The 26283-nt window shown below is 27.9% G+C and overlaps 1 protein-coding gene across 2 annotated transcripts in view; it reads left to right on the top strand.

Moving 5' to 3' along the window:
* Window positions 1-444: 444 nt before the first annotated feature.
* The window catches only part of eIF4B (eukaryotic translation initiation factor 4B), a 29290-nt gene continuing 3451 nt past the window's right edge, over window positions 445-26283 (top strand). The window contains exons 1-12 of one of the 2 annotated variants that reach the window (XM_016052527.4): window positions 445-600; window positions 7418-7564; window positions 8327-8511; window positions 10050-10166; window positions 10249-10294; window positions 13256-13360; window positions 16024-16272; window positions 18033-18221; window positions 19480-19684; window positions 20076-20220; window positions 20894-21026; window positions 24907-25085. In XM_016052527.4, the coding sequence (XP_015908013.2) occupies window positions 588-600; window positions 7418-7564; window positions 8327-8511; window positions 10050-10166; window positions 10249-10294; window positions 13256-13360; window positions 16024-16272; window positions 18033-18221; window positions 19480-19684; window positions 20076-20220; window positions 20894-21026; window positions 24907-25085 (1713 nt within the window). In that variant the 5' untranslated portion in view covers window positions 445-587. Of the gene's footprint in view, window positions 601-7417; window positions 7565-8326; window positions 8512-10049; window positions 10167-10248; window positions 10295-13255; window positions 13361-16023; window positions 16273-18032; window positions 18222-19479; window positions 19685-20075; window positions 20221-20890; window positions 21027-24906; window positions 25086-26283 lie in introns of both variants that reach the window. The other variant, XM_016052526.4, reaches the window with a different exon arrangement.

Raw genomic sequence — 26283 nt, 5'->3', positions numbered from 1 at the left:
CTATAACAGAAATAATTTCTTTAAAAAGGTAAAGAGGTGAAATTTCGAATGTTCTTTTGGAAATTTTGCTGCCAGTTTGTTATGTTGCTAAGTTGTTTTTTAAGGACGCTGGCCACCATAAGCGTACCCCATGTTCAAATAGACCAATCAAAGATTAGTGCAGAAATCAGAGTTAGGGATCGTTCTCACTGCATGTGATCAAGTCATTGTCATCTGATTGGTGAACTATCTTTATTCTTGGAAAACTCACCAATTAGATTCTTATTTGCATTACTGAATTCACATTTGCAAGAATGGCTCTTTAGAAGAACTCGTTGCTCTCCTAAAGGACTGTTTTTAACAGTTCATGATTTTCGTATTATGTGATACTATGACATTAAATGAGATATGATTGGCGAGATTCATTGACAAGTGAAAATAAAAGAGAGAGACGTTCTCTGTAGGTTTCTAAGCTGAATGAATTTATAAATATATTTCGTAAGAACTGTTTATAAAATGGCAACAGGCGGAAAGTTTTTCTTCACATTCGCTCGGGACTTTTTGTCGTGGCAACGTGAAGATTTAACTTTTCTTAACGAGTGAATACTATGGCGGCCAATGGTAAAAATATTTTCCTCATAGTTTTGTTCTTCAATGTCATGTTTTATCTCGTTCTACGGTGAAAAAGTTTCTTTAACGATCGTTGCCTTTCATGTTTTCATCGTTTACTTTTTTTTCATTTTCATTGGATTCATTAGTGTGCCCCTGAGCAATACGCATGTGGTTTGATGTGCATGTAATCTACACATTAGACATATATTCTATTTGTTTTTCTTTTATATCTTAAACCATTCTGAGTAATAATTAGCTGTCCATTTTTACTTAACTGTTTAGAAAGAAAATACTCACTTTTTCATAAAACCTGTGTTTGTTGATAAGCTTAATGCGCATGAAATATTAAGGAATTTTTCTTAATCCTTCCATCAATTTTATTTCTTGAAATACATGAACAACTTTTCTTAACAAAGTTAGCTCAGTTTTGGCCATTTTTTATTGCCTTTAAATATTGTATAGTTAGCTTGAGTAAAAATTTTTTTTTCTACCCTTAGCGTAATTTGTAGTTTGAAAAAAACAGCTGTTAAATTCAAAAATAATTTTAGTGGCTGTTACGTAGTCTTTTCTGTAATTATATTTGTTTGAAAATTAAATAAAAATTTGAATTTAGTATTGGATATTTAATTTTGCTGGATAGGCTTATCGCCTGAAATTTAATGTACTTAAGTTTGGTATTTAAAGTCAAGTTTTTGAAAGTTATTTATGTTCAATTTTAATTTTACATAGATAATAGCTTGATATATGTTTGCAAGTGCTATTTTATTATAAATATGTACGCATACTTAATATTTGTATAAATTCCATATATTGTATATTGATATTTCAAATACTTGACATTCAAAATAAACATATGTCTTTTAGAATTGTCCTCTCTTATTAATATTAATTGAATGAATCTTAATTATATTAATTGAATGACTTGTTTATTATTAAGTCAGTGCAAGCTTGTTTAAGGTTATAATGAAACTTTTATTAATTTGATCATCAATGATGAAGAATTTGTTAATTTTCTTCAATTATATATAATGATCGCTTATCTACAAGTGTTTTGTTCATAGCCTTTATGTGGAAAATATTAGATGATGTTAACTCATATTTAGCTATAGTAGATCTGTTCTAGACTGTGGGAAATTAAGAATTTTATGTATTTTACATTGTCTATGCTCTTTTAAAATGATGAGAATTTTCTATTATAAGAATAGATGAGTGGATCCTGAAATAGCCCACCCTATGACGATTTTTTTAAAAATCTCGCCAAAATAAGTTTGGTGAAGATATTTCAGGGATATCATTTTTAATGTCCAATCACACCACCAAAATTCTTAAACCTGATTGGTTATTTGATATGTTTGCGAAAGTTGGAAAGTTAGTAAAAGGATTTATTTTCGCCATTTATGCTTTTCATCTCTTGCTGTTAGAATCAGTTATTATTTCCTTTTTTAACCGTTATTTCGTAATATTTATCATATTTTCATAATAATTGTTAATTATTAAGTTATTTTTTATTCTATTCAAAAATATTTTAATAAATTTGTAATTTAAATTTTTTTTTAATTGACAAAAAGCAACATTGATTCTAGTAATAATCGCAATCTAGGCAAAATTTCAAAAAGTCGCAGAGAGGATATTACCGAACATAAACATTTAAGTCATGTTTGCTTTTCTATAAACATAGCAACATTATTTAAATTCTCATTAAGAGAGAAGTACAAACAAAGCCACACATTCCTGTGGCAGAATCGTGGCGACATTGTCGCTGAATGTTACTAAGTTCTTGCAGAAAGATTTTTCCTTTCAAAAGTAAAAAAAAACTTTGTTTTTCTTCTGTATTATGAAAAATAAGATGCTTTTCTTGCCCATCAGAGTGAGAACAAAAGTGCTTGTGATTTTACTGGTATCATTTGAGAATAGCGAAAAATAAAGAGCAATGAAGAAAAAAGTTTTAGTTTTCTTTTCTGCAAAATTTTCGTTCTATTTTTTAATGCAATTATTACTATTGATTTACACATAGCTTTTAAAATTAAATATTTTGAATACTGTATTTATTGCTACATCTTAATGAATCTTAAATGAAAACACGCATTTAGTAACCCCTTTTTGAAGAGTATGATTTGCGTGATTTTGTCGTCTTATCTTTTTTTCGGTAATTACTGCTACGGATTTCAAAATTTTTTTTAATGTTATGATGATTTACAAGAAGAAGAAAAAATAATTAGTGTCTTTTCCCCCTACAAAATGCAAGAATATCGAAATATTTATTATTTTTAAAAGTATCTTGCAGAAAGATAGTATTAGAGAGTTATGTCGTAGAAAGCCCGAAAAAATTCTGCCACAGGGATTAAATGAAATGGGAGTTAATAAAGTCAGTTATTCAAAGTTGGATAGAAGAATAACCAAATTATGCTTTCATAACACATCGAAAAGGAAGCGAATAATATGCCTTATTTTATATATATTGAACTGTTTATGCAGTTTGTAAAATTTTGTATGGGTATTTAAATACTATTTTTTTTTGTATAAAAAATGGTTAAATCAGCACTTAAATTCAATGCTTTTTTAATGGTTTATTTATAAACAACAAAAACTGATATTTGTCGAATACTTTACTATTTTACTTTTTACCAGTAATTACCTACACAAAGGGCACATCTTAAACAAAACTGATAAATAATTTCAATTTGTAAAAAAAAAATTGTCTTATCTAATGTATTTCAATGTTAATTTATTGCTGCAATTCAGTGGTAAGAATAAAGATTGAAAGACACGCCAAAGAAATAGCAGTTCTCTTTGCTATTGAAGAACCTTATTCAGGTTGAACCTTTACGAAGGTAGATCTATAGTTTACACCAAAAATGGAGAATAATAAGAGAAAACATAGTGTCTGAACCACAGGTAGTATGGTTCAGAGAGATGATCGTCTTAGTAACTATGATTAGCTTTACCAGTGCTAAAGCACTGAATGAAATAAGATATAAAATGCATTAAGTTCCAAAAAGTAAAAGCCAAGGGTTCTATTGACCAATGAGTTAAGATTAGTAACTGAAATATTAAGGTCATTGGCACCTGGCAAAGGAAGTGAAATGTCTAAGGGAAGAAGAGTGGACAAAACCTTGGCCTCTAGTGGTAATTTAAAATATCCAAATGTTATTTATGATTCCGAATATCTGAATCCTAATATATCCGAAATGAATATTCTGTGCCCATAAGCAGAATATTTTCAAATGTTATGCAAGCATTTCACGGCGAAAAAAAAGTCTTACTTTACGTTAAAATACTATATTTTCATTTATTAAAATGCAGGATCATACACAGATACGCTACATTATTTTTAAACCAAAGCAAACATTCTTGATTTGTTACTTTTTCAAATATCATTTTAAAAAAACTTGACTATCTGTATCTTCAATAAGGGACAGCCTTTTCGCAGGAAAACGCTGTCACTTATTCAAGATACAATAATTGTTCTGCAGGACTTCGTTTGTTCTGCGACGTGCGTCACAGTTTTAAGCACTTTCTGCTTCTGGGATTCTGTGCTCAGCAGTTTAGGCTAAATACCAAATATTTGCATGTTGCTTCTCTAATTGAGAAGCAATAATTGCTGTTTATTTTTGAAAATTTAATTTTTTTAAATTATAATTTTACAGTGCTGAGCATAATCTTGTTATCTATTTACAATTTAAAAACTTGAAAAAGTTTTCTGCAATAACCGGACCTCATTTGCACACATTCATAAAAGCAGGACCCTGATTGAAAGAATGTGACTTAACGTTTATTTTATATTCACAAATTACGAGTTATTTTTTCACAATTTTACAAAAACAGGATCTTTCACAAAATGTCTGGACAGACCTTTGTAAGTAATAAATTGCCATTCATATATTTGCTGCACCAATACTGTTTATGAAATAAAAAGGATTTGTTTACATTTTCTCGCTCATGTTTTTCATTTGTTTGCTTTTATATAGTGCAAACGTTTAAAAAAAGGGCAGGGTGCAAACGTTTAAAAATAGGGCATTATTATTCTAAAAGGGCAATAATTTCTTTCTATGGGCTTTTCACGTTCTATGAAAAAACATTGTCACTTGGTGAAAGAAATTTTTTATATTTTACTAACAGTAGCAAAGCAATCATATTTACTCATTTTTATTAATAAATTAACATATATATCGAGTTATTGAGCTAATTAACTTAGTAATTTATTTAAAATGCTTGCATATATTAATAAAATTATTAATGTATGTTTTTAAGTGTCTGTAGTTATGATTTGATAATTAAATTGATTAATAATAATTATGATTTAATGATAGTGGAAGCAACTGCAAACTTTCTAAGACAAGTGCAACAAGGGGATGTGATGGCTATTTTCCCCCCATATAAATCTATGTATTGACAGCAATGACAAACTAAATAAAAATAGTTGAAAATTTAAGAAATCCATTGTACAGTTTGGAGAAAAAATAAAGAAGGATTGAGGAAAGAAAGGGTTTGGAGTCTATTACATCAGGGGCAACAGGGTGGATTCTTTTGACTAAAAGGGCAACAGGGTGGATTCTGTTGACTAAAAGGGCAACAGGGTGCTGCGCCCTGTTTACCCTGCCTAGAATGAGCTCTGATATATATATATGTGTGTGTCAGTCTCACGAAAACTGTCATTTGTCAGTTCATAAAATCCCAAAAAAGTAAAGTGAATAAAAAGCTCTGAAACTTTTTATATTAATAGAAATATGTAATGGCATTATAAAGAAAGTATATATCCTATAAATTATACTTAATATTTAAATTAATTAATTTTTTAAATAATTAATTTATAATTTAATTTATAATAATTAATTAATTAATTTAATAAATAAATTAATTTAATAAATTAATTTATTAATTTTTAAATTTATTTTTCAAATTAATTAATAAGTAAATTAATTATTTTCACTATTTAAAAAGTGAGGGAATGACACTAATAGTGAGGGAATGATATTTTATTTTAATACATTTTTTATCTAAGTCGAATCTACCTAAAGTTTGAAAATGATAACATACTAAGTATATCTAATATTTATTATAATTTAGTCTTATATATTTAATAGTTTTTACAGGTTTGGGAAATAAAATTGGCTGGCACGATTGAACAAAAAAATATTTGATAATATACTCATCTTGAATCAGTCCCTCACTTCAGCGTCATTCCCTCACTCTATGCACTAGTGAGGGAATGACGAATTCAATAAAATTTAAAAATAACATTTTATTAATTTCTAATTAATTTCTGAAGTTAATCACATACAATTATATTCATACAAGAAAGCTACATGTAATTATCCACTTTCTCGATGAAGTTGTATTTTATTTTGCTCTAAAAAATGACATGAGGGTATGACAAATGTAAAAAATTTTACCTGGTTTGATTCATTCAAATTTATTCCACAGCAAAGCTTCTTTAAGTTGAAGATGGAAACATACTGCAATTTTGTTCTATGATGCCAGTTGTTAACTTCTGAAGTTTTTATTAAAATATTTTTATTCTAAGAAGATTGCAGGTGATACAATATTGTAGTGAGGGAGCATTGTAGTGAGGGAATGACGCGAAACACTGGGGACTAAGTTTAAAATAGTGCTGTGTTAATATTTTTGTCAGAAATTAAACTTAAAATTGATTTTCTGAATTCTATATTTCAGTATTCTGAAATAAAAAACAGGAATTTGTAAAAAAATTTTTTTATTTCAGAAACAATTTTTTTCTTTTTTTAAATCAGCAGTGGGGACAAGTGAGGGAATGACATATTGGTATATTTTAATTACCTAAAATGAATAAAAAATAAAAATTGATAATTTTATTTTTATTCTTTTGTTAGCTTGCATTCTGAAGGACACTTTCCCTGAATTTTTTTTTTCGTAAGCTGTAAAACAAACATAAAATATACTGGGGACATGAAAATGACTGTTTTTGTGAGAATGACCCATATATATATATATATTGTCTATTTATTTATTTTTTGTAAATTACATAAATGTAATTTGTCATTACAAGGGGTTTATCTCCAGTTTTAGTCTGCAAGATAACTTTGAAACCACATTAAAGAAGAGTTCATCTTTTGGAAGAAATATCTACTGAATTTACTTATTTTATTTTTTTTATTTTTTTTTATTGAAAATTTAAACTTGATGAAACTATAAAATTTTTGAACATCTGAAACAGCTTCAAGTGATTTTTGACAATCACTATTATTAATAATAGATAGAATCTCACTATCATGAAGAAAACTTAAAATACAAATTTTTTGTTAAAAAAACTATAAAATTTTTTTATTACTATTTGAATTATTTGAGAAAGGATTTTCCGCTTAAATTTACTACAAAACTATAAATGTAGAACTTTAGCTACAGACTGATTATGTTCTATCTTCAAATTTCTATGTTAAATTAGACAGCGACAAGTATTCCGTTTAAATAATAGTTGGTTTTTTCTTTAAAATTTCAATTTTATAAATATTTTTACAAAAGAATATTTTTTTATTTCATGTGGTGAACTATTGTTCAAAATGGAAAACAAATTTGTTACAAACTTTTATTCTGTTTTTACCTGTTATTATGGATTACAAAGGAATTTGCTGGGACAAAATGTTGGGAATCAATTGCTTTTTATATTGCATGAATTTCGTCTGAGCCATGAGAAGTTATAAAAATATTTATCTCTAATTTTTGTGCCTCAGACTTGGCTTTCTTATTTTCCTTGGAGGAAGCTTTGAAAAAAAAAAATTCTTAAACTATTGTATTGTAAATAAATAAATTAAATATGGAAAGCATTTAAAGCCTTTATCACTTTCTTTAGCAAAATCTAAGAAAAAGTCTAAAGGGAAAACTGTTGATCTCAATGTGTTCTTATCAGCTGGAGAAGAACCCCCTGCAGGGTTTGCTCTTGTTCAACCTAAAAGTAATATCAATTGGGGAGATGTTATGGAAAATGAAGATCTTGATGGTATGTATGGTAACAAATATTTTATTTAATTATGTTTTATATATAGTTAAGTTGTCAACACTACTCATTTTTTAAATATTAAACAAATGATTGATTATACTTTCAATTAAAATTATAGATATCGTTTAAAGAGAGATTAAGACTATTTATTGCTTTTATTCTTGGTGAAAGAAAAAGTATTACATAATTACATAGATATAATTTTAGCATAAAAATTTCAAGCTGCACTGCTAAAATTTAAGGAAAGAAAGTCATATGAAGTATTCCGTTTAATAATAATAAATAATTCCGTTTAATAATACATTTAATAATAATAAGAATAAATATTTTAAATCTTATCTCTCGTTGTGGGCATCTCTTCAAAAAATCATTCTACTTTTCCCAATTCACAACATATCTTTATCAGTTCTGTTTGATCAATAATATTAATCTAATGAAAAAGACTAAAGACTGGTAGTATCCAGAAAAGTCGTGGAAAACAGGATTGGACAAAAAAGTCTTTATTCTAATATTGTATAATTCATTCTAATGAAGAAAAATAATTTTTTTCTTAAGGAATTTTTCCCAGCTGATCTTTTTAGAACTTAGACCACAAAGTTAATTTTTCTTTTCAATATGTAGAACAATTAATAAAGTGTTTCAAAACTCTAAAACTAGTGTACCTGTCAAAATTGTATAAAGTTTTTTATTTTGGAAGAATCTGAATACTATTTAGTTAGAAAAAAAATTTATCCTAGCAATTTTCTTTTATGCATTTTACAGATCGTTTCACCTTAGATTATAAAAAAGAGGAGAAATTAGTCTTGCCTACTGCACCAAAAGCTGCACGTGGTCCTGATTTTGATCTTAGTAAAGTTCCTACCTCACCACCATTTACAGCATTCCTTGGGAATTTGCCTTACGATGTTCAAGAAGATGATATTGTTACGTTTTTTCGTCAGCTGCAGGTATGTATATATACAAAAATGTTGTTAAATTACTGTAGAAAAGCATGATCATGTCAGTAATACAATAGTGATAGTGCCATCGGTCAGGATTATTAATAAATTAGAGAAGATTTCGGTCTTCCTAAGAGAACATTTAAAGATAATATATAGCTGTGCATACATAAACGTGTCCAGAAATGAACATCACTCTGTGGTGTGTTTTTTTATTGGTAGAAGGAGAGTAACATGCACCTGTGCAGCATTTTGAGAAAAAGGATGCTGGATCCATCTTCTGCCTTTGAAATCATGCTACTGTTTCATTGTTCTGCTCTGAATTTGTGTCTTAGCTCTAGAAATGGAAAAATTGCCAGTTCATGATATTTCGCAGAATATTCTTGCTTCAAGAATATTCTTATCCAGAAGAATGTTGGAAAATATTCTCTTAGCCAATATGTATATAATTAATAGTATTTTACTTGTGAATTAATATCTTAAATAAAAATACATTAATATTAAGTGTAAATATAAACAATAAATAAATTTGATCATATTTAAAAATCATTAATATATTTTATTTAAAAATTTTTATCAGAAAAGATAGCTATACTATAATTAAGAGAAGCTAATACAGTATTAACAGAAAATATATTTGAAATATATTTCTTTATGTAAATACTGTATTAGTTACATTTTTTCAGAAAAAGGAAGTCTTAATGTGATAAAATTGTAATCATAAATATTGTATTAATCAATAATAAATATTGTATTAGTGGTTTCAGGCTCAAAATAAAAGAATGAAAGATTTTTGGGATAGTTCTGCAAATGTAGATAATTTGTGTCAGATATATTTTATTTAGTATTGTTCTTAATTTGACTTGCATTTATTTTCATTCTGATATCAGGGATCTGTCTAGGTTTTTCTGAGAGGTGCCTATTTTGTGAAAATTTAGACATAATTTGTGAAAAATTATATTAAAAAATCAACACAAAAATACCGTAAAATTATAGCTTTATCGTTTCTTAAGGAATACAAAAATGAAATTTTAAGAAAAAGTATTTTGTGAAACTACCGTTTTTCCTAAATTTGAATTTGTGAAACTACCGTTTTTCCTAAATTTGAATTTGTGAAACTACCGTTTTTCCTAAAGTTGAATTTGTGAAGGTACCGCGAAACGGTAGTAAATCCGGCCTGGACAGACCACTGGATATCTAATAATTATGGTATACTATAATCTAAGATTCATTTTTAGTATAAAAATTTCAAAGCAAAATTTGAAACTCAGAAGTATGCATAAATATATAGCAAAATTACCAAAGCTATAGCCGATGCTGGAGTATCGGAGTTGTTTCGATTACAGGTCCCAGTTGTTTAATGTTAGCATAGATCTTTTTTTAAAAACTTTTATTTGTATCTTAAATTTATTATTTATGTTTTATTATTTTCATGGTGTCTATCTAATTTTATTCAGTTGTGTGAAAATTCATTCCAATGTTTACTCATTTTATTTGTATCATGTTATTAAAAAAAAATTCTTTTTTGTGTTCATATCTAAATTTAGGTTCAAAACGTTCGCCTTCCTCGTGACACGGGAGAAAGAGGTCGAATACGTGGTTTTGGATATGCTGAATTTTCAAGTCGTCAGGATTTAATTCAAGCCTTAGCTTTAAATAATGAGGTGACAATAATAATTTTTGTAATCTAAATATTAACTAATTTCTTTCCTGAAATTTTTACTAATAAAATTATTATTTTTTTAGACAATGAAAAACCGGGCTATTAAAGTTAGCTTAGCTGGTGATCATGGTATGTTTTAAGTTAAATATTTTAATATTTATGTATTTTTTACTTTTAACAAATTATTTCTAGCTCGGTATTTTCAGCTCATAATTCTGTTTTTTTTCCCTATAATCCAGAAGTATGCATCTTTTAACTCTTGCTGTGTTTAGTTCTATTACTGAAAAACTTCTGAGGAAAAAAGCACTGTATATATTTGTATAAATGTTGTTAATGATTTTATTCATTTTTGTAATGTTTGTAAGGTTTTTTTTGTAAATATTTTTGATTATTAAGTATTTTTTATATTAAAAAAAGCAGTTTTTCGCAGAAAATATTCAGAATTCATTTGCAATGTTTTCATTGTATTTAATTATATATATAATCCTACTTTATGTTAAGTAAATTGCTAACCTCTTAGTAGACTAATGAAATAAGCAAGACATTTTTTGGTATACATTGTCTACTTCTAAAAAAGCAAAATGAAAAGTTGAATTTGCTCTACTTAATTATAATAAGGGCAAATAATGTTTCAAAAATAAATAAATAAATAAAATGTACAATTTTTCCTGTAGAATTCTATTAATGGATCACTGAGATACTCATAACAGCTAGAGATCAATATTTAGGAAATTTTAATATTGTTGTGCTAAAAAACTAATCAGTTTCAAGTATTTAATGTTACTTCCTACCAATATTTATTTAAAATTTACGTTCTAGCTCATGAAAATACATTCTAGCTTCTACACAAACATTTTAAAGTGGAATTTCAATAATTTTGATTCGAAAAAACAGTGAATGTACGTCATAGTGTTTGGGTTAAACGCAGGGCCGGATTAACCTATAGGCACACTAGGCACGTGCCTAGGGCCTACGAAAAACTTGGGAGAAATTTTTTTTTTTGACAAAAATAGTTTAGCTTTAAAAACAACAAGTATATTTTGCACAAAATTATGAAGATACAAATAAAAATATAATATTTTGCGGTAATAAATTATTTTGCGGAATCTTAGGATCTGATATATTACTTTTTGCGATTTTTGGATTCAACGAAATCTTGTATTATGCTGTCGAATTCCAAACTACGCAAAATGTCGGATTGAATGGACATAAGTGCGAGCGATGCCAAACGATCTTGATTCATTGTTGAAAGCAAATAATTTTTATCAATTTTAATCTGGAAAAAGATCTTTCTCCTTCTGCATTTGATCCAAGAATCGACAAATATATTCTTAATGCAATGTGAACGTTAGGAAAAGTATTCACAAGTTTATCTTTAATTTGGGCCTTCAACATTTCTTGTGGAGATTTATGTTTATACAAATTTGAAAATAGTGAAAATTCATCTACAAAGTTTTCCTCTAAATCGGATGAGTAAAATTTCATCACATTTTGCGCTTTTAGTTTAATCTCAGATTCTGACAAATTTTTGTGAACAAGAAAACCGAAATTATCGTACAAATCACTGTAAGCTTTATGCCTTTTAGTCATTTCTGAAATAATTACATCTAAAATTGCGTAATACGTTTCCATACGAAGAAAATTGTAGCATATATTTTGAAAAGAGGGGAGGAGTGGGGGAAGGAGGGGAGGGCCCATAAACGGCTGTGCCTAGGGCAGGGGTGGCGAACCTTTATGCACCAACGTGCCATTTTTCAAAAAATTGTTTAATGAGGTCATGGACGGGCTGTCAAATGATTTTTACTTTGTGATTATTGGGAAAATAATAATACTAAATACTATTAACTCAAAACACTTTATTTACTATGAAAAAAAAACGATTTTGCAGTGTCTCAGTTATACGCGTAATTCAATTAAAGTAACATCAGTGTGACTTCTGTTGTTGCAGATTAGATGACAAATAACTTAGGTTATAAGATGTTAATTTAAGCAGGACTATTATTTTTTTCTGCTCGTTATTTATTGTTAGCTCGTTTTTTGTGGTTATTAATTGTTTTTTTTGGCATTAATTGTTAATTTTTGTTAATTGTTTTTTTACTTGTCTTTTGTAAATTTTAATTTAATTGTTAATATGCTTTATAGTGAAATTTGTGATCGGTGGCGTGCCCAGAATATTGTGTAGCGTGCTATTTATGGCACGCGTGCCATTGGTTCGCCATCCCTGGCCTAGGGCCTACGAAAGGTATAATCCGGCTCTGGTTAAACGAAAAGATATCAGATAAAAAAAAAAAATTCAAATCTTTCGATTATTCAAACTGTTTATTTTAAGATTTGTCTTAGTATTTGTAGTAAATATTCTGAAAACAAACATCCGAAATATCAGGATCAAAATTTGTGTTAGTAATGGTTAAAAAACAGAAAATGTATGTTTCAAAAAACTTAATACTGATATTATGCACCAAAAATGTATGGTGTTAAATTATATTAAATAAATAATACTGAAGTATGGCTTTTTATATTACAGACAAGCAAGGGGAGAAATCACTCTTAAAGATATGTTAAGTGTTTAATTGCATGTTGAGTGAAGTTGTTATGTAATATAAAGACATTACGTATTTAGTTTTATTATTGTATTTGCTTAGCATATTAGGGAATAAAAGGGCTAGTTTTGAATTGTTTATTGAAAACTTAACATTAACTAGATAGTTAAATGGAATGGTTGAATATTTGGGATACTTTGTAACAGTTATTTGCTAGGCAAACATAAGCTTTAAACTTTGTCAAATTTAAATCTTTCTAATGCATGTACTAAGTAGGGCTCAATGTAAACTGCGCTGGTTTAAATTTGGTTATTTTTGCTGTGTAAATTTATTTACAGACTTAGCATTAATTATGTGTTTTCACATGTTGATTTTTCTGATGGAAAGTTGATTTTTTACATCATTAATCAAAGAGAAAGTTTTATATCCTAGAGAAATTTTTACACATACTTGCAAAAATATGAAATTTTACTTAAATTTCTGCATAGGAAAATTGTTAATTTGTTGTTTTATTTGTAAAATAAAATTCTTTCTTTCTTTTAATTTTTAGATGGTGATCGAGGAGGAGACAGAAGAGATGCTGGCCCTGATAGAACATTAGGTGATTGGAGGTCAGATAGAAAAGATCAGGGATTTTCTAGGGATGATAGAAATGGTAATTTTTTCAAAGCTTTTTTTTCCGAATCAAGTATTAACTCAGTTTCTTTTTTATACATTATTAATTTTCAAGTTCCTATTTTATTAATTTTTAAATGTGGAACATTTTTTACCCTTTCTAGCTTGGGTTTGGTTCCAATGAATATCTTGATTAGAGTGTTGTCTTATAAAATGTGTACTTATGTTTTTTTTTTAACTAATTCATATGCACACCACATACAATTTCTATCTCGTTTGTTTTCCATGCAATGGCTTAGCGGGCGCACGGCGAAAGTATACAACACGTAAGATGGGGGATGGAACCGGTTTCATGTGCGGAGGTCGTAACGGTCACGAGGACAGTTAAGAGGCTCGTAAATCATGAATTGTCTGCTCCCTTTCGCAATGCAAAGTTGTCACTAACTTGTCGTAGTGGTATAACTTTCTCCTCTTTTAAAACTAATTAATTTTTATAATGTATTATGAGACAAAATTTTAAACAAAAGCATAATTATTTAAAATAGCTTTATCATTCATACTTGGTAAATTTGTTTTACACATAATTATATCAGTTGAGTCATTTTTAATGGTGCTAAATTTTATTCATCGATCTGCATTTTCAAGACGCCTACAGAAGCGGCATTTTCGCACCAAGGAAATGACATTGATTAAAATTAAATCTTTTGCCAAAAGTCATGCATCTTCGATAACAATTTTGAATTCAATGTGTGTAGTAACCTCTAAGAATGACCAACCTCCATCAACAACCATTTTACTGTGGAATGGAGAGTGGTCTCTCTCGAGAGGTTTCACTGTATATGTAGTTATTTGAAGCTTTTTAAAAGTTACCAAAATTATCTTACCATTTCAAAATTTTGTACACTCGTGCAATAAATTCTTTTAAGATTAGAAGGTGGGATGTAGTTTATCTGAAGAAAGTAAACAAGGGTTATCTTTGCTCAATTTTATAATAATGCTGTAAAAAATTATAATGTTGAATAAATTAATTTGCTTTCATTATTTATATATTACATATAACTGATTATGCTAAAAGCACAAGCATCTCCTTTTAGTGTTTTGGATATTTTCTTTTTAAATCGAGAACTTTAGTGTATATTCAGTAGTATTATATTTGGACCATCATTAAATTTATGAATTGTACGAAGAAGATTTAAAAAAAATTATTTAACAAGTGATTTTATTTATTTTTTTAAATGTCAAATAAGTATATTTTTTCATTATTTATATTTTGTTATAAAGTTATTTTTCAGAAATAATCATTTAAAAAAAAAGATTTTTTAAGAAAAGGTGCTGGTGCATTTTTATTTTATAAAATTGTGGCGGAAAATAAAATTTTTATTATATTTTGTTTGACTTCTTACATTGCTCAGGTTTCTGATTGGGTTTATCCACATGCCAAATCTTCATAGTTCTTACAAATTTTCTATCTTATACTTATAAAGTAGTTTTTTTGATGTTGAATCTGGACTGCTCCAGTCTTTATGATAACAGGGTTGCCACAGACTACTAAAATGCGACTATTTGCTACTATTTTCGGCCTTAGCCGATTATGGCTACTTTTTTTTTTGCCTAAAAAGGCTAAAAAAGAAACTATTTTCTGGAATAGGTGACTATTAGGAGGCTTTTTTACTTCTAGCGAAGTTCTTTCGCAAAAATGAACTTTACTTTTCAGTCCCCTCACTAACATGTACTTATTGTCGCCTACCATGTGCGTAGTACAGTTAAAACAAATAATTTTTTTAAAAATTAAATACAGAATTTAGTAATGTTTTGATGCTTTTTAATAATTTAACTTTAGTTCTTAAAGTATTTATTTTTTTTTTTTGAATTTTTATTAAAATTCTTTCAATTTTTATTAAATTTCAATTTCAATTTTTTAGATAGTCAGTATCATTTTTAAATAAATAAATCTTTAGTCTATTTTATTTTCAAAAAAGAAAATAATAAAGAAAAAATATTTTTACATTTATTAAGTACAGAATTTGACCATTAGTCAATACTACTTTTTATTATTTTAAATAATAGAGAGTCTAATGATGTTTCAAAAGCATGATTTTTTTTTCAACAAATAATTTAAAAAAAATATTTTTTTTCTGAAGTGAACATTTCTTTGGTTTGTTTACTACTTTGGTTTTTTTTTCTTCTTTTAATTTTTAATGCATGTATGTATAATATTTTGTTATAGTGTTATTTTTAAACCAATAAATCAAATCATTTTTAATTTAAGAATAATGAAATAAAACTTGGGTTTACTTTGACTTCTTTATTATTTTAATTGACAATATTAAGCAATGATATTGATGTCATAGTGGACTAATAGATTAATTTCTTTTTATTTATATTTGATTGATTTAAAGATTTGCCATAGGTAATTTTTGAACATTGCTAAATTCGCTATATAGCGATGTATCACGATTTAAAATTTCTGACATCACCCAGTCCTAATCATAATATACGACAAATAAGCTATAATTTTAGTTATTTGGCTACTATTTTTGATAAATTTTTGAGTCTGTTCAGGCAACTATTTTCGTAGTTTTAGGCAACTATTTTCTTTCTTGAGGCTACTAAAAGCAACTATTTTTGTTCCTTTTTTGCTGTGGCAACCATGTGATAAATGCTAAAAAAAAGTGATATTTATTTTATTTTTGAACTTTTTAGACAGGGATAGTTTTCAATCTGGAAGAGGAGGATTTGGTGATCGAGACAGAGATTCTTTCAGATCTAGAAATAACTTTGATCGAGATTCTGGTTTCAGCAGGGATCGTTTTGACAGAAATGAAAGAAATGGTGATCGATTTGAAAGTAGAAATGATTATGGCAATAGAAATGACAGAGAATTTGGCAATAAAGACGATCGGTTTGAGAGAAGAGGAAATGAGCGTGGTTATGGGTTTTCCTCTGATCGAGGTAAGTTTCTTAATTTTGCTGTCTTTTTAGGTATATGTTTTGTTCAACATTTCTTTTTGTATAGCGGTAAACTGTTAAGAATTTTTAAAAGCTGCCATTTTCCCTATTCCTATATGAGATTTTTTCTTTATCATGTCGATTTTTTCCATGAATTTCTTCATAAAGTGTGGTTTTCACATTGTTCTATTCAACATTTTCACAATTCATTGAACCACAATCTATTTCAATGTACCATCGGTCCTTAGCGTATAAAAGCCCTAATAATTTTACATGTTGGATGACATGCTTGCAGGTCTGCATGTGCATATACTGAACTGTGTTCCTTGGTATGGATTTTTGCACTCTCATATACAATTTTGCTGCATTTTGCAGGAGTTTCTAAATTTTAGACTTCATTTTCTACCCTCTGAAACCAAACCAAAACATCTCTCGAATATTTTCAGATCACGGGGGCTAACTAAACATTGCCAATTTTGATAGCATAAGGAAATCTTATTTCCCTTGTTAATTTCAGTGAAGTGCCCTAGTCTTCGACGCAGGCAAGCTAATGTCCTTCTCGCACTCTTTTTAAAAAGCTTCATCTCAAACTTTCCCTCTCCCTTTTATTAATTTAATTTAATAAAAATAAGAATTATTTCAGATTTTTAATTGTAAAATTCTTATTTGAGGGATGCCACAAATACCATAACATGTTTTAAACTTTTATTGTGCTTCGAACCTTCACCCATTGTTCCCACATATTTTGTTTATGTATATGTATCATCTTGTTTTAATTGTATTGTCACAAATATTATTTATTCTTTTAATAATTAATTGATGTAAATGATGAAAACAGTTAGGCAGAAAATTCTTAAAAAGCATGTTTGATGCTTATGTACTAGTTGATTAGTTGATGAGAATGCTGAAACATATGGTGTTGTGAATTGAAGAAGCTGAAGAACTACTAAGATATTTCTGAATATGACAAAATAGAACCACTAACAGTGCTAAAAATCGTAGAGGGCCTTGAATCCTTTGAAACAATGAGGATCTTTTTGTTTTTCACTTGAACATTCTTGCAAGAAAAATAAATATCTAACAATTGTGGGACATTTATTGTTTGCATTGTTAAGAAAGGTGTGTTCATAAAACAAAATTTCCAAAAATTCCAGTTAAAATTTTTTGTATACTTTTTGCAAATTAATTTTTAAGTCACTATTTAATATTTTATGTTGCCATGGATTGATTATTCTCCCTAGTTTACCAATCGCAATTACTGGTCCCATTCGAAGCAATCAATCAAGGTTCTACAGTACTGCTCATTGGTCTAACAGCCATTTAGGGGTTCTAGTCTGCCTTGGAACAGCACTTCATTCTTCATAGTTCAGAGCTTTCGACTCTTAATCTTTCATCTTTTTCAGGTGTAACCCAAGCCTTATTAACATAACTTATAAATCATGTACCTAGTGAAGTTTACTTTATAGTATACTTCAAATTATGTTAGTTAACCCTCTGAGTGCTAGTCCTAATGAGCTTTCAACAGCACCAGGCTTTCCTGCATCTAAAGATTGTTTTTTTCCGTGTCACTCAAAGAGAAAAAAGAGCATAGCAAGGAAATTTCTGTAAAATTTTGAACTGGGGCTCAACTTTTACATATTTCCTGCTTTGGTTGGTTATCTCAAATAAAAATTTCTGATTTTACCAGCTTAGTTGACTTGCACTATGTTTTCTGTTTGCATTTTCATCAATTGAAATAAAACTAATGTTTTTTTTCTTTCAAGGTTCAAATCGCGGAGGTGGAAGGTATGAACGTGGTGGTGGGCGAGAATATAACCGAGACAGCTACTCTAGTCGAAGAGATGACTCTTTTAGAGATAATCGATATCGTGATTCTGCTGAGCGAGAATATCAACCCCGTGAAAGCTTTGAGCGGAGACCGCCATCTGACAGGCCTTCTTATGACAGTGGTGGTGAGTTTAATTTCTTTAAGTATATTCTTTTTAATTGTGTATTAAGTATTAAGAAAATGCAGGTTAAACTTGACATACTGTACATTGGTTATTTATTTTTAAAGCTGAATAAGTCTCAAAATTTATACATTAGAATTGTCTTTTGTCTCAAAATTTATACATTAGAAATTATCTGAATAATATTTATTTTACAATTACTGTAATCTTGTAATGTTCATATTTAATTTCCCCAAAATTTATCTGTAACAAAACTATACATTCTAGAATTTATTATGAAACAACTTTTTCCAAACTGCCTGCTTTAAGGTTTTTTTAATGAAAAAAACTGGGTTTTCACCAAGTTTCCCTAAAAGAAGAGTGAAAGTTCTGTTATTGTGATTGACATTAAAGGATACTGTTTTGCGAGTACTTGATCAATAGCCTGCAGTTATGTTAAAAAGTATGAAAAGACAATTACGTTTCATTGCAAATAGTGTGGAACTATATTCTAAGTTCAATTCCATGTTCATACTCTTAACACTATAAATAATAATAATAAATTTTTTTTTTAATAAACTTTAGTTTGTAAAGACCTAATTTAACCATGCAAAAACTCAATAAAACCTTGAAAAAGACTCTGACCCCCCCCCCCCCAAAAAAAACCCTAATGTGTTAGGTTTTTCTAAAAAACCCCAATTTTTTACAGACTGCTTGCCATTGGAAACTAATTACTAAGGAGAAAATTTTCAATGATAACTACCTTAATTGAAAAAAATTTAAAAAAGCTTATCTAAATTGACCATTACTAAGATATACTGGCTTTTATTAGGGATGTGTATGTATATTAATTATGTATTCTATGTAAAAAGGATTTTTCACTATTGCTTTTAACATTGAAATGTTTATTCAATTTTAAAAAAGTTGCCAGTATAAACTTATTCTCAGATATTTTTTATTTTTATATTTAATTTTAGGCTGGAAAAGTTATACAAATTGTGAGAATTCTCATCTATAATTTTTGCCTTTGTTGTAATCAAATCTTTGTTACCTTCTGGATATTTTTTCTCAATAATACTGAGTAGAATTTTCTTTGTCTGTTTTACTATTTCCCCTATTTTTTCAGTTTTTAAATCTTTTATTTATTATAATATAAATTATTTTAATATAAACTATATTGCTGAATTAATATTACATGTATACCAATAGCTCTCAATTTTACTCATTGTTAATAATTTTTGTCCAAAAACAAGTATTTTAATGGTGTTATAAATTATTTTAGGTAATTCTCAAAAAGAGAGACCAAAGCTGCAATTAGCGCCCCGTACAAAACCTATTGAAACGGTTCCCCCACCAGCTGAAGCTGTTGCTTCAAGCTCTATTTTTGGTGGTGCTAAGCCAGTAGATACTGCTGCTAGAGAACGGGAAATTGAAGAACGTCTTGCGAAGGAGAAAGAAAGTGGCGTTAAGGAAGGAACAAAGGAAAGGTATATTAATTTTTAGAAATTTTCTAATTTTAATTATTTATACTAGTAATGCACATTCTGATGAATAACCCCTTATGGTTTGTTTATAATTTTAGATCTTAATTTAAAAAAAAATTTTTTTTGCTTTTGTTTATATCAAATGCCACATATATTTTGAGTGAATAAAAATCAATGATTATTATCATAAATAATTTATCATCAAACAGTCTTTTTGACCTTTTCTTACTGGAGGGATTACCTTACTGTCTTTTGTGTCTATTCTAATGAACGGCATATTATATTATGATTAAATATGGGACTAAAGCTTCATTATTAGGCTAAAAATAAAATAGTTTTTACACAAAATTTGATTTTGTAAATTAATTAAATTTTTTTTCTTCTCTTTAATCAGTGTGGAGGAAGGAAGAGTGCGAAAATACAGTTCTAGTTCAGGATTAAGTAATCGATCAAGGCGCTCCTCTGAATCTGGTCCACCTGGTTCTTTGCACCATGATGATGTTTCAGCGCCTCCATATAAACCTCCTATTCCCAGACAGGTATGAATTGTTTTTAGTAATAAAAAATCTACTCTCTGAATATTGCTTATTATTGTTCCCATGGCACTCAAGGACTGTTGAAAATATGTTATACAGTATTTATTTATATAATCTGATACATTTATTTTGTTTGCGTCTAGTGCTATGAACTCATATTGTTTGTAACTTTTCCTGCTTATAAGTGTTTGGATGACATAAATGTAGATAATAAAATATTACTGCAATTACCTCATAATGAAAAGTATTTTTTATATCAAGCAGTTTTACAATAAATACTATATAGCACTTTTAAGTAATATTTGTTGCTTTTTTATGATAGTAGGAATAAGGATATTTTTATTAAATTTTTTTCTAGTTTTCATTTGAGAAGGCAAAAAATTTGCGAAATAAATAATTAAAATATCTTGTCCAATCTTTTCAAAATGAAACAGGATTCATTAATTAAAAAAATCAATATTTTTTTTCACTTTGAAATCAAATTGTTATATCAGCTTTAAACTGAATTAATTATTCATAACTTTTGTTATGAATAGTTAATTATTCTTTACTTTAAATGTGTGCAATTGTACCGCAATAAATTTTAGTGCATTAAGTTTTTATAAATAAAAAATGAATTTTCATTTTGATGTTCATGCCATCATTCTTTTATATTTATCATTTTATATTTTAGCAGGAAAGGGATAACCAAACATATAATACCCTTCCAAAAACAAGGCAGCGGTGTAGCAGTAACAGCAGTAGTACCGGAAGTGATAAAGACAACCAAATTAATTCCAAAGGTGGTAATACTCAAACAAATAGAAAAGGTAATTAAACTTATTAGAATACCCTATAATAGGGGTGCACAACCTTTTTGAGTGAAGGGCCACTTGCACAGCAGATTGGCAAACGAAGGGCCGCACATGTATTTGGAGATGTTAATGACAAATGTAGTAATGTTTATTTAAACATTAGCGTTCCATTTTTTTTATCAATAAACTTAGTCATATCAATAACTTAGTAGTGTTCCATTATTAGAATTCATTCAAAAATAAAAAAACGTATACTTTTTTTTTTACAAAAAAAAAAAACTTGCTATTTTTATCATATGAACAATAGATTTATCAAAATAAATAAACATTGAAGAAAAGAAATGTTTTTTTTTATCATATGCAATACGAAAATTTATTTTAGAATTAAATTCTAATAAATAAAAAAAAAACTGCAATCCCCACAGAATGAAAGTAGGAAAAAGTTTAGTCATAATTAAGTAATATAAATTTAAATTAAATATTTTAATGGAAGAAAATTTATAGGTTTTAAACAAAAGCGTAAAATAAAAACAAAACTGTGATAGTTCAAAATAAAATTAAATGCTTATTTTGTAATGTACTTTATTATTTTATTTTATTAATTATTAGATTTTTTTATATCGTAAACATTTTCCTTTTTTTTTTCCTCGAAAAAGATCACTTAAGCAACAAAAAATTGAAATCTAAACTACAAACAGTGAGCAGTTTAAAAATTCACGTTTTCCGCCATTTTATGAATTTCTCAAGTTGCAATAACATTGCATTTAAATTAGGGAGGGATGTAACGAGTACTTGGCCCTTCTGTGAAAAATTCAGTTGGTTGAATGATCAGTCAAATATTCGGCAGAATATTTTTTAGAAATGTATTTTTCTAAGTTTTTTTTATTTCTGAATTTTTATAGATATTATTATTATTATTTTTTTTTAATTATAATCAGACAAGTCAATTTTGTCATTTTTTCAATACTTTGAGAATTGAGAAGGATTTTTTTCCATTTCTTGCTGTTTTTATTATAACCCAGCATTTTAACAGAATGTTTCATACTATTAATTTATTATCACTCTTTCCTTGTACTGTAAAATAAATAACCAGTAACATAGAAAAGTGTGATTTTCAGTATTAAAGTTTTGTTTCAGGAACTAAGAAATATTTGTTTTTTCTGTTTTTCTAATTTTAGGCATTTTTATTAAGACTCAGCATTTTTTTTTAAAATAAAGTTACTAATAAAATTTATTTTAGAGCAGTTTTTTCTCTTCTAAAATTATGGCAATGAGAAAAATTTAAATTGAGATTTTCGGCATAAGATTTTCATTTAAAAAGTTAAGAACCTTTTTTTCTATCTTTTTATTCTCTTTAAATAAAAAAAAACTTTTTTTAGACGTTTTCATAATAACGTAGTAATTTTTAATAGCATTTCTGTTGACTCAATTCTTTTTTCTTGGCTTTTTCTGGTAATTGAAAAACTGAGATGTTCAGCTTTAAAAAAATTTTTCAAAAATTAAGATTGATTTTTATGTTCTCTGTTTCGCTTTTCGACATTTTCAAAAACGTTCTTGATTGGCCTTATTTTTTAGAGTTAATTTATGAATACGTTTTTCCAGGAAATATTATTCTGAGCATTGAAATTTTAGTTTCAGTGTTGCTATGCTGCTAAAAGATTTTGCTATTTGGCCCCAAGTGTACGGCGTTCAGCCGATTTTTTCTTCTTCTTTTTTTTTGCCGAATACTTGGTTTTTGATCAAATCACAATTCATTACCACATTCGACCAAATCATATTCGTTGCGGAAATAAAAGTGAAGGTAAAATAACTAGGATTTATGATAAAACTGTACCGAAATACCGTATCAAAAAGTGATTATTTAATTGCGCGATTAACAATCACGTGTCGTAATAACATCATAGTTAGATAACGGGATCGTCCAAATCATGTGGATAAGTATAGAAATAATTGGGAAAAAATATATTTATGCTGAACTCAGCACGAATAAAGCGTGTTAAATGCATGATTTAAAATTTGCATGTCGTAATGGAATAATTGGAATTTGTATAATACGTGGGAACGCATAGCAATAACTGCCGAAAAAAATGTTGAAAAAAAAAGAAAGAATTGCAAAAAAGGATAAAAAATCACTTAGATTTAAGATGAAATCGTCATAAATAAAGTGCACAAAAAGTGATTATGCGATCTGAAACTCGCGTCGTAATAAAAATTCGGGATTTTCGAAATCACGTAGAAAAGCGGAAATAACTGTTTAAAAAAAATCATTTATATTTACGATAAAATCGGCTTAAAGAAAGCGCATTAAACTTACATTTACTAAAGAATCTGTTAAAATTGATTGTGTCAAAACGTGATGATTTAAAAGTGCGATTAAAAATTGCAATTTTTAAAATTTTTTTTATTGTGTTTAGAAGCTCTCGCGGGCCGCACTTCATTAGTCGAAGGGCCGCATTTGGCCCGCGGGCCGCAGGTTGTGCACCCCTACCCTATAATTAATCTATAATTTTAGAAGTATGTTGGTTAACCAACCAGTAAGTTCTTTTTTTGATACTTTGTTTAAATTCAAAGTGCTTCTGTAATAGTCTTGTGTTTTTCCAAAGTTCTATAAATGAAATATTGATTCTGAAATTTTGTAAAATATTCAACTGTGTTTGTATTAATTTCTAAATACAAGTCCTGGATATAGATGGAAATATCTCACACTCTTCTCAATTTTGGGGGGAGGGGGATGTCTGAAAAGATCTTAATACGTTTTTTTTCTTTCTTTGTGCTTTTTCCATACTTAAATATTGATTCTGCTTTAGTTTGCTTAAATGAAGATTAGCTTCAAGTTGAATTATGAGTTGTGCTAGCATTGCTGCTGAAAAGAATATATTGCAGTCCATGAGCGAAGTGTTGATTTAAACAAGTCTTGTTTATTTGTACTTAAGAGTAATGCAGTTATGAAATTATATTTAAAAATCTTATGTTTTCAATTTTTTTTTAAATGCGGATATTAAACAAATTGAAAATTTAATGCAGCTTTTATATAAGTGTCTGTATCAGAAAAAGGTTTCTCCACAAAAGTATGGTTAATGAAAATCCCTCCTATCAATTCTTAGTTCAAAAAACATAGTTCCAATATGAAAATATTTCAAAAATTATCTTCCTGGATTTTTAAAATTATTCAAATATGGCATTGACATAAGATGTGTTTAGGTAAACTCGGATTGCCTTTTCTTAAAGTGGATGTTTGTTATATAATTAATGGGTTTGTTAACTTAGTTAATATAAAAAAAATATTCAAATATTTCTAATGTTTATTAATAAATTTTTTTTTTTTTATTTCAAAAGTTTTTGTTTTTGTTTGTTTATCAGTAGTTAATAATGGTAGATTTCCATTCTTCACTATTCCATTTTCATAAAATTTAAATCATGTGTTTACATTTAGTATGTATTTAATGATATAAAATATTTTTTGTGTACCCCTTTAGTTGCAACTATACTGACGCAATTTGATTTGAATAATATTTAAATTTTGTTGTTTTTAAAAAATCACAGAAACTTTTATTTTAAATTTTTTTTTTCTAAAAAAAATTTATTCTAAGTTAAATTTACCATATTTAAAATATTGATAGTCGTTCCGACTAAACTATTGGTATATTTTCTGAATTATGACTGCTTCTGCAAGTAGAGGGTCAAAAATATGAACCCTAGCAAATTTTTGTTCTGCCCCTCTAAAATTAAAAAAGAATTAATTTGGAAATTATGTAAAATTAATGTGAAAATTCAGTTATTAGATTCAATATTATTCAAGGCATACCATATTTTATTTATGTTTAAAATTGTTTTCACACATAAATAATGTATAAAAAAAATTTATTGACAAGTGATATGTTTAATTTTGTTTCAGAAAATTACAGCAGTAGTTATCACACGAGAAATGATGGTGATGACTCACATGAAAACAATGAAGAAAATTATACAGAACCTGCAAAAGGTGGTCATAGAAGTGCTAGACCGAACCATTATCGTGATAATTCTCGAGAAAGAGCTTTGCATGCGACAACTTATGAGCAGCCAAAGCCTCCTGTAAGTTTGATAATGTAGTGTATGGGTGAAATAAAATTGAACTAGTTTATTACCCAACTTAATACGTAATTTGTAATTGCTTTCTTAAATTTTAATATCTTCTTTACTATTTTTAAACTTTGTATTAGATTTAATCAGAGCTAGATTTTAATTTTCAAAATCTGTTGCAAAATTTGCAGCTTATGTACAATGCTGAAAATACTGTATCTGTTTAAAGTTTAAATAAATATCCTAGTAGATAGTTATTGTAGATTATTTAATTTTTTCTTTAGAGTACCCTTCCTGTAAAAAGGGAAATTTTTATTGCCCCCAAGAATGTCCACTTAACTGAGGTTTCACTGTATTTAATATTTGTACTCGGATGAAAGTTTAAATAATCAAGTGTGTGCAATTCCACATACGACTTTAGTAATTATAGCATACCTGCTTTTTAACGAAGTTTCCTGTATTTTTTTCCTATCTCATGTTTACCCGTATGGTCTCAAATTTCTCCGTATTTGTTGAAGAAATTGAAAAAAGAAGAAAAAAACGAATTTTGGCATTGGAATATTCGATAATTGTAAAAATACTTCTCTTATTTCTCAACAGATAGTGCTATTGCCAGTACTGCTGTATGTTGAGTGTTTATAGATTAAGTAATTATAAATAATGGCTTAAAAAATCTTCGTTACATCAAGATTTATATACATATTTTTTAATTTGCTAAATGTAAGTTTATATTATTTCCCATTTTGATTTACATGGTTATGCATGATGTATCAAAACTTAACTTGCAGCCCAAAAAAATGTCGTTAGTAATATCTCCGTTATTTTATTTCTTCAAACTTGGCAGGTATGTAATAGCCTATTTTAGATTTAAGGAATGATGTGGAATTACCGTGCCGAAAATAAGACAACTGACCATATCTATCTTAATAACATATTAAAAATATCATGATTGTGACAAAAACTGTAAAAACGAAGAACAACTGCTCAGAAGTTAGTTGCAAAATTTCATCATCAATGAACGATGGAATAGTCCTGAAATAAGCACATCAAAATGTGATAACTCAAATTAAAAATTCGTGTGTTGAAATATTTTGAAAAAATTGGAATTCAATAAACTTTGTTGAGAAACAAGATGGATTTCGGATGGAACCAACGCAAATTGAGTATGTTACAAAAATTATTATTCAAATTTGAAATTCAAGTGTGGTAA

This window comes from Parasteatoda tepidariorum, chromosome 7 (genome assembly GCF_982258835.1).
Source record: "Parasteatoda tepidariorum strain Cologne lab strain chromosome 7, Ptep-v5.0, whole genome shotgun sequence".
NCBI lineage: Eukaryota > Metazoa > Arthropoda > Arachnida > Araneae > Theridiidae > Parasteatoda > Parasteatoda tepidariorum.
The sequence above is the reverse complement of the archived record's forward strand: the minus strand, read 5'-3'. Positions and strand labels throughout refer to the sequence as shown.